Consider the following 9,173-nt stretch of genomic DNA (forward strand, 5'->3'; position numbering starts at 1 on the left):
ATTCAGGACACTCAGTTGCAATGGCACCTGTGCAAATCAGACAAATCAGTGTAGCCACTGCACTGCACTGCACTGTGGACCACTGCACTGCACTGCACTGTGGACCACTGCACTGCACTGCACTGTGGACTTCAACATTATTCATGATTGTTTTAAAAAAAGAAAATAAAGTCACCTGATCACCTACAGGTATGAAATAGGCCTGGTTAGACTATAGAATGAATACCAGCCCGTGCTGGGCCCGTGCTCAGGAATGGGGTTGAGAAACCACCGCTATACTACAAAATGTTCTGTCAGACTTCACTGGCAGAACCACTCATGAGTCATGAGACTAAACTGACACTACAGAGTGATAGCTGATTTTATATTTCATAAAACTGAGTCACACTCCAAAAATAGCAGAGCTTGATGATTGGGATATTTTCACTGCACGACTCCATCATCACAGTACAATCAACTTAAAGCTGCTATAAGCAATAATGTCAAATTTTTAATGACCTTTTAATTTTTTGGTATTCAGACAGCCAGCAATGGGTAGAACGCTCCCCCCAAAAAAGTAGTCTCTGTGACACATCTAGGGGTCACAATCTGCATTCAAAGATTTTCCTAGAAACTTTGTCATTGGTCAAAAAAACCCGGTCACAATGACTAACCAATCAGGAAGCAGACAGGCAAATCGACCAATGACAAAGCTTCTAGGAAAATCTTTGAATGCAGATTGCGGCCCCTAGTCACAGAGAAAAGATGTTTTGGGAGCGTTCTACCCATTGCTGGCTGTCTGAATACGAAAAGAATAAAACATTAAAAGGTCATTAAAATGTTGACATATTATTGCTTATAGCAGCTTTAATGGTTATTATTATTGTGTCGCTCAACAAAAAGTACCCATTTTGAACTGTAGGACTGAGTATGACTCAAACCAAATGTATATCCTACTACTGCTTTGTATGTACAGGTAGACGCTGTCATACAAGTTAATCCATTGTTTTGGTGTTTTAAGCATTAGGTCATACTTTAGCTATTGAAAAATAGCAGATCTACAAGCTTGTAGCCCGGTACCGAGTGCAGCGCTACGAGCTTGTAGGTCTGCTATTTTTGAAAAATCGTGGAAATGTGGCACAAATTTGGAATATATATTCTTTCAGAGCGAACGTTTTTAACTCAAAAGTTTGCTTCTGGAGGGTCCCTTGAAACACAATATGGCCAAATACAAATATATATAATTTTTGGGGTCCTTGAAATGAAATATTTTGAAAACCACTCATATAGAAACATTGGTTTTTCAGCTTTAGAAGACATTTGTAGAATCTAGTGTCAGCCCTAAATGGGTTAATACGTTTTTCACTTGGTTGTTTTTGCAGAGCATCAGTAGTCTGGCAGCCAACAGGTTTCTTTTGTTTAAAGTGGGAAATTTGGTATATAGTTTTTTTTATTGGCCTAAAATATTGTCTATATACATACATTCATGAATCCACTTGCTGACTGGCTGTCAGTATTGGGCAATTTGTTTTATAGGGGTTTATATGTGACCATACCATTAACATCCTACAGTATATAAGGCAAGATTTTAACATTTTCAGTACGCTTTATGTAGCATGTAACATGTCAAACTAGGGGTTTTTCATGAGTCTGAATCCATTCCGAGCATTAGTTTTGCACAAAAAACACTCCTTGGGCTAAAAACAGCCATAGCCACTTGCCCAAATGTGCCAAAAATGTGCTGACCTCATCACATTTGTGATGACGGCTATGGCCGTTTTTAGCCCAAGGGGTGTTTTCTGTGCAAAACTAATGCTAATTCAGAATCATGAAAACCCCCTCGTTTGACACGTGACATGCTAGTACTTAGAGCATAATGACATTTTGGCCTTATATAGGATGTTAATGGTATATTCACAAATTGCTCAATGCTGACAGCCGGTCAGCAAGTGGATTCATGAATGTATGTATATAGACAATATTTTAGGCCAATAAAAAAAACTATATACCAAATTTCCCACTTCACACCCCCGGCTGCCAGACTAAAGGGAAAGATTAGGCTTCTGCGTATGGGGAGCTCCCATAACACCTCAATACATGGGCTCTATATGCACACAGAATTAGGGTCTTTCCACACTTGGGCAGACAGGCGCGGCCGGTTTCCGCTCAGAGCCGGCGTCTCTTCCGGGTTTTTAGAGAGCTGGTGGATAGAAAAGAAGCTCCACCCACGTGGCCATTTAGTGGGCGGTGGTTCTCAAACTTTTTTAATTTCAAGGATCCCCCCATAACTTGAGTTACACACCCGTACAGGGCCATTTGGAACACGTTCAAGGACACTTTGAGACCCACTGGTGTAGCAGAGTGTTTCCCAGACTCTGTTTGACCAGAATGGAACAGAGCCTTCATTGGTATCACCGGTAACAAGGAAGTATAGGGAAGTGTCCCAAGTTCTTTCTAAAATGGCGTGTATGCATATAGCCCATTCACACCCATTCAAGAAAGGTGACCACAGCTTCTACGATTTCTATACTGTTGAAGCTCTCAGGTGTTCCAACATGTACAATTTCAAACATTTTATTTATGTATTTGTAAATTGCCATAAATGCATTACAACTATTTGTCAATGACTTTATGCCATTTAGATTTGCAAACAGAGGGTCAAATTGTACATTTTGTAAATAAATTGTTCATTTTTAAGAATGTTCTGTTGATTGTCATATTCTTTTAAATTTTTTCAAGAGGATGTAGGCTATAGAAATGTGTTTTACATTTTATTTAGAAGATGAAACAGTTCATTAACTATCACACAAGGATTGATCATATGTGACCTGCTATATATTTACTTGGCAGCTTACTAAAATGTCCACGAGATGGTGCCAAAACGATAACCAAATGCATATGCAGTTAGTTGTGGACTGGACATACAGCCTTGACCCTTGAATGTGGATGAGAGTCATAGACTAAAGCTGTCTAATTTGCCCACGTATGCAGCTGTTTTCAAAGTGGATTAGTCTGCCATGGTTGTTTCTGAATATGACAGCTATATGGTTTCGAGTTCTGATGAACTTGCCATATGACTCACGATCACTTTTAGAACCTCTTTTACAAGCTATATGTTTGAAAATGCAATTTGGAGTTAACTGTATTATTACAATAATAATCTACTGTACATTGCACTTTTATGAGTATAGCTATCCTATACCCAAAGACGCTTTACATGGAGGGCATGACAAAACAAATAAAAACTACTTTATTAGGGGACTAATGAATAAAATCTATAAAAACTGGAACGACGGGTGAAAAGGGTTATCTGGGGAAAGCGATGGTGGGTTGGTGGTTTTGAAGGTTTGGAGGGTGTCTGCATCTCAGAGTTTTGCGGAGTGCATTCCACAGGGTTGGGGCAGCACAGGGTATATATCTCTGCTGTCCGGAGGAAACCTCATAACTCCAAAATGTTCATTTTTCAGGAATTGAAAAATATACGTTTTTGCTTTCAATGTTTTATCCCACAATTTTGTAACCCATTTTTTCAATTATCTAATGTAATCCTGGGCGCTACACTTCCTCTGCCGACCTGGGGGGGGGGGGGGGGGGGGGGGGGGGGGCAGCGGACTGACCTCATGCTTCCTTCTATGCATGAGGAGTCCAAGCTGCTTTTCACCTGACAGGGGAGAGTTTCCCCGGCCGGACGTATAGTGTGGATTGGAAGGAACACGTTATTGCAGTTCCTTTCCCCTCCATCAGGCCAGAGGGAGGTAGTTTAGAGACCAGGATTATGGCATGTTTTTGTGAGGGTACCTACCCTAGGGGACACAGGGAGATGCATGCAAACTCCACACAGAAAGGCCCTTTCGCCAACCCCGCCTCGAGTATGGGCACTGATGACGCGGAGGAGGGAACACGCCCCCAGTGCCCACAGCGTCCCCAGCGGGAATCGAACCCAGGACCTTCTAGCTGTTTTTCCAGACCACATTCATGGTCTGGTGACTCTGGTCTGTTTTACAGACGGGTAAAAGGGCAGGGGCTGAAGCCCCCTTTGATGTCTGTGTGCACTCCCTGCAGGTCCTGCAGGATATAGTGTTGATAGCTTACAAACGAAATAACATGATTTCTATTGAAACTGTGTGATCTATCGGCCTATAAACCCCACAGGTGTCTAAGGCCTATCTATAATATTAATAACTCCACTTTCACAAAGCCTCCATCCATCATTCTTGCACATTTGCAGTCAGACACAATGTTTCCTTCAACACATACACAGTTGCTTTTATTAACGGTTTTATTAAACAAGCATCATATATTGTATAATAAACAGATTTTTTTCCAGTAGCACATTGTTTGTCACCTCTGTCACACTGGGCGTTTGAACATGACTGACACAAGCTGCAGACCTTCATTTTACAGATATAGGCCTATATAGGGAATATAAGCCGCATTGTTTTGCAACCATATATGCAAGGCAGGTTATTGGGTGACAATTCAAGTGATTCTGTAGAAGTTTTTATAGCCTATACACACACACACAGTAAAATCATTGTGCTAATTTAATTCTGATGGTGTACAAAATCCATTTTTGTTCCATTTGTACACTCTCAGACAGTCAAATTAACACTCAATGTTATACAGTTTCGTGTTAATATATTAATCTATAGCCCTAAGTCGTCATAATTGGCATAATCATTTGGCTCCTCGACTGAGCGCACGGAGACCTTGAAATGGCGACGTAAAAAGCCGCCGTATCTCTTCTGATTGTCCCATTTCAAGTTGTTCAACTTGGGCCGGATCCTCCTCATGAACCCTCCGTAGCGCTTCTGAAGCTCCTCCTGTTCTTGGCTGCCCTGCTCCGGGTCCGTGGTGGAGCTACTCCTCTTAGACTTGGGGCCAAATTTGCGTAAAAAGCCGCCATAACGCTTGACCAGTGGCTTCATTGACTCCTCGTCGTTCTCATATTGCCCCATGTCGCTCTCCGTGCTCACGTCTGCCAGCCGCCGCTCCTCATCCTCCGAGTCGATCTCCGGCACCGGGAGGAGATCTCTCGCCGCGATCTCTTTCACCAAATCCTTGTATTTCGTCCGGAGCGCCGGCGCTCCGGACTTTAACACGAAATTGTCACCACGCCACGGAGAGGCGAATATTTTGTTTTTGTTTCTGTCAATGCGCTTAATGAATCCACCGTAACGTTTAACTAGCCTGGCGACGGTCTCTTGAAAGTCTCCGTCCTCCGCACCTGCACTATCGGCCAAATCCATCAAACCTGTGGTGGTGTGCGCCGCTTGGAGAGCCTTTCCACAGTTCTCCAATTCGTCTGAGCTCAGTAGTGTTCCATCACATTCTGAAGAGCATGTCTGGGGAAAAAAGAGCCACATATTAATGTCTTTTGAACAAATATCAGTGTTAAAGGAACTCAGAATGATTCTTATATGAGTGGTCGTTCTCAAACATTTTCATGTCAAGGACCCCAAAATAGGCTATTTGGCCGCTGATCCCCATCTAAAGGGACCCCCATGATGCTGCTGGGGACCCCCTGAAACCCTCTCAAGGTCCACCAGGGGTCCCCGGAAGCCAATCTGAGAGCCACTGTCATTTATTGGCTCAAATAGGCTATATTTCATGATTCTAGAAAAATAATAATTTTTGTTTAATTAATTTAGTATTTTTTGCGTCTTTGCACAGCCAAATATACAGCCAAAGTCACATGGTAACTTTTTGGAATGACTTCGAATGAGTTCCATCTTTTGTTGCTGTTATTATTATTATTATTATTATTATTATCATCATCTCGGCATTTTGCCAGTAGGATTACGCGACCGCGCTCTCTCTTACCAAGCTACTTAAAGGTCCGTCTGTATTGAAGATCTGTTGGGCGCATTTCAGACACTGTGAAGAACAATCTGTTTGGATGTATGATGGTAAACTCAGCATCAGAACCAGGGAATACCACTCCATTATTTCTTGACTCGACCTCTGAAAGAAAACAGATTCGAGATCAATTGTAATGCTATTACTCTTAACCTGAGTCTGATTTTCCTGATCCGTATAGCGTAGCCTATTTGCAGTTGATGAAATTGGTTAGCTGAATGTTACAAACATCTGAAAAACACTTTTTTTAACAAGAATCGGCATGCATGCGTATAATAACAGCAGGCGGATCAGTTTGCAAATAACAACTATACCATATTAATATCTGACAATATAATTAGTTTCCGAAATGCAAAGTATACAAATATAGGATGCATTATTAAATATTTACCTCACAGCGGCGTTGGAGAAATAGTTCCGGGCGTGCAGCAGTTGGGAAAGGAGAAGAGGCGCATCTAATAGTGGCGCACGTCTCGTCTCCAACACTTGTTTTGCTTTTGAGTGGCTTGTCCTGTCGCCTTTCTTTTTATTGACGGAGACTTCGTCGTGTCACCAAAGCACATCAGAATATCATCTGTAGCTGACCAATGGGAGAGTAACGCAAGTATAGTAGGCTAGTCTACCCCCCCCCCCCCCCCCCTTTTTCTTCTTTCTTTATACCATTGCCCACGCAAGATGATACTCATCAGCTTGGCATTATCCAACCGCCTTGAATTGTTTGTATACAATTGATATAATTTATGCTTCAGATGGAGCTACTATACCTCCGTTAATGCTATGTGTCATTTGTGGAGAAAAACAATGGAGAAACGTTAACCTATAGACAGACTAGTAAATAAAGTGAAACTAAAGTAATCTCATCCCTTCTCCCCAAGGTTGATTCCTTTGACAGACATATAATGTTCTTCTTTGTCCTCCATCCGTGCCTGTCATGCTTTTCAACTTTATGTTGCTCTGCAACCAAGGTAACCAGCAGCACTGGCAAGCTGCACATCTCACCAAAATGCTTTTCTTGTTTATGAGGAGGCTATAACTAATTAGAATGATGTGGTGGACAATGTAATCCATGTGGTTATTATAAAGCATATACACCTTATAATATAGTTTTCCTTTCACCCATGTGGGAGAGAGGTGAAGGGGAACACATACAATCTTTTTTTTTCTCTCCTCTCACTTTACCGGCAATCAATATTCACTGAGTTGTTTGTTGTTTGTTTGTATCCATGTGTGTTTCTTATGAAATTTCACTAGAGGCTACCAACAGTCATTAAGACATGCGATTGCGAATCCCTTGACTCCTTCAAAATTGCTCTCAAAGGGCCCCTACGGACGGCTGCAATTCGAAACTGGCCCCCAGCTGTATATGTTTTTTTCCCTTTTTGCCTATGATGATTTCCTGTTTGGCTATATAGAAGTGTATATTTGTACGTCTCTAAATGTTTTGATGAATTTAAAATAGTGGGCCCTATTGTAAACAAGTGTAATACTTTATGGTGTCATCCACTTAGAGTTAACTTGAAACTTAACTTGAAATGTACTGTAATTCTGCCAACTGTTAATACATATTTCAATCAATCAATCAATCAATGTCCCTTGACATGCAACATCTTGTTTTTGAGGGGTCATTTTCTGCAGCATGATCTAAATTTCAGTATTAGAATTGTTCATATTAATATAGAATTATAGATGAACAATTTAGACCCCAAGAAGTACACAAAGTGCAAGTTTTTGCATATGCAGGGCCAGGCAAGTTGTATCGGTTTGCATTGTGAATGTGACCATGTGGGTCGTCAAAAACGTATGTCTGATTACTATAGGCCTGTTTACTTATGCCCATATGTAAGCACTAATAAACTAATGATTAACTATGTTTAAACTAGCCTGAGCTAACGTGTTAGGTTTCTGGTCTAGAGGGGCGGGTCGCGGCTGAGATTTGCGCACGCCCTGATTGGATCTCATCGATCTGTCCGTCACCCCCGGCCCCTCCTCTCCCCCCTAGTGCAGCGCTACGTCACATAATTTGGAGGGACGCCCACCCGGAAGGGTTGACTCCCATTTTTAGACCAGAGCGGCCAATGCGTTCCTCCAGGCTTTCAATTTTTGCACCAACAAAAATGAAAGCCTGGTACCGAGACTATGTTTAAACTAATAACATAAAAACGTAATCTTCTCAATTTGTCAATTAAATTGACAAATTGTTCCCATCGCTTTCTCTCCTCTCCTACTTCGCTCATGTCTTCATCTGTTGCCTGATTTATTTGCTAGATTTTGTTCACTGCACTTCCCGGTGCAGTGCACCTCCACCCCTGCAGTGCACCTCCACTCCCTATACCACCTCCACCTCAGTGCACCTCCACTCCCTATACCACCTCTACCCCTGCAGTGCACCTCCACCCTGGTGCACCTCCACCCCTGCAGTGCACCTCCACCCTGGTGCACCTCCACTCCCTACCACCTCCACCCTAGTGCACCTCCACTCACTACCACATCCACCCCAGTGCACCTCCACTCCCTACCACCTCCACCCCAGTGCACCTCCACTCCCTATACCACCTCCACCCCAGTGCACCTCCACTCCCTACCACCTCCACCCCAGTGCACCTCCACTCCCTACCACCTCCACCCCAGTGCACCTCCACTCCCTATACCACCTCCACCCCAGTGCACCTCCACTCCCTACCACCTCCACCCCAGTGCACCTCCACTCCCTACCATCTCCACCCCAGTGCACCTCCACTCCCTACCACCTCCACCCCAGTGCACCTCCACTCCCTACCACCTCCACCCCAGTGCACCTCCACTCCCTACCACCTCCACCCCAGTGCACCTCCACTCCCTATACCACCTCCACCCCAGTGCACCTCCACTCCCTACCACCTCCACTCCCTACCACCTCCACCCCAGTGCACCTCCACTCCCTATACCACCTCCACCCCAGTGCACCTCCACTCCCTATACCACCTCCACCCTGATGCACCTCCACTCCCTACCACCTCCACCTCAGTGCACCTCCACTCCCTACCACCTCCACCCTGGTGCACCTCCACTCCCTATACCACCTCCACCCCGGTGCACCTCCACTCCCTATACCACCTCCACCCCGGTGCACCTCCACTCCCTATACCACCTCCACCCCAGTGCACCTCCACTCCCTATACCACCTCCACCCCAGTGCACCTCCACTCCCTATACCACCTCCACCTCAGTGCACCTCCACTCCCTATACCACCTCCACCCCGGTGCACCTCCACTCCCTATACCACCTCCACCCCAGTGCACCTCCACTCCCTATACCACCTCCACCCCAGTGCACCTCCACTCCCTATACCACCTCC

The 9,173-nt window shown here is 44.1% G+C and overlaps 1 protein-coding gene across 1 annotated transcript; it reads right to left on the reverse strand.

The window, feature by feature from the left end:
* Positions 1-4,625: 4,625 nt before the first annotated feature.
* pdyn (prodynorphin) lies at positions 4,626-5,925 on the reverse strand (the record flags this gene model as incomplete). The annotated part of the gene is made up of 2 exons (XM_083769751.1): positions 4,626-5,324; positions 5,803-5,925. The coding sequence occupies 2 exons, from the start codon at positions 5,923-5,925 to the stop codon at positions 4,626-4,628; spliced, it is 822 nt and encodes a 273-aa protein (XP_083625877.1).
* Positions 5,926-9,173: the final 3,248 nt, after the last annotated feature.

The sequence above is a fragment of the Protomyctophum parallelum genome (genome assembly GCF_964188405.1).
Source record: "Protomyctophum parallelum genome assembly, chromosome: 7".
NCBI lineage: Eukaryota > Metazoa > Chordata > Actinopteri > Myctophiformes > Myctophidae > Protomyctophum > Protomyctophum parallelum.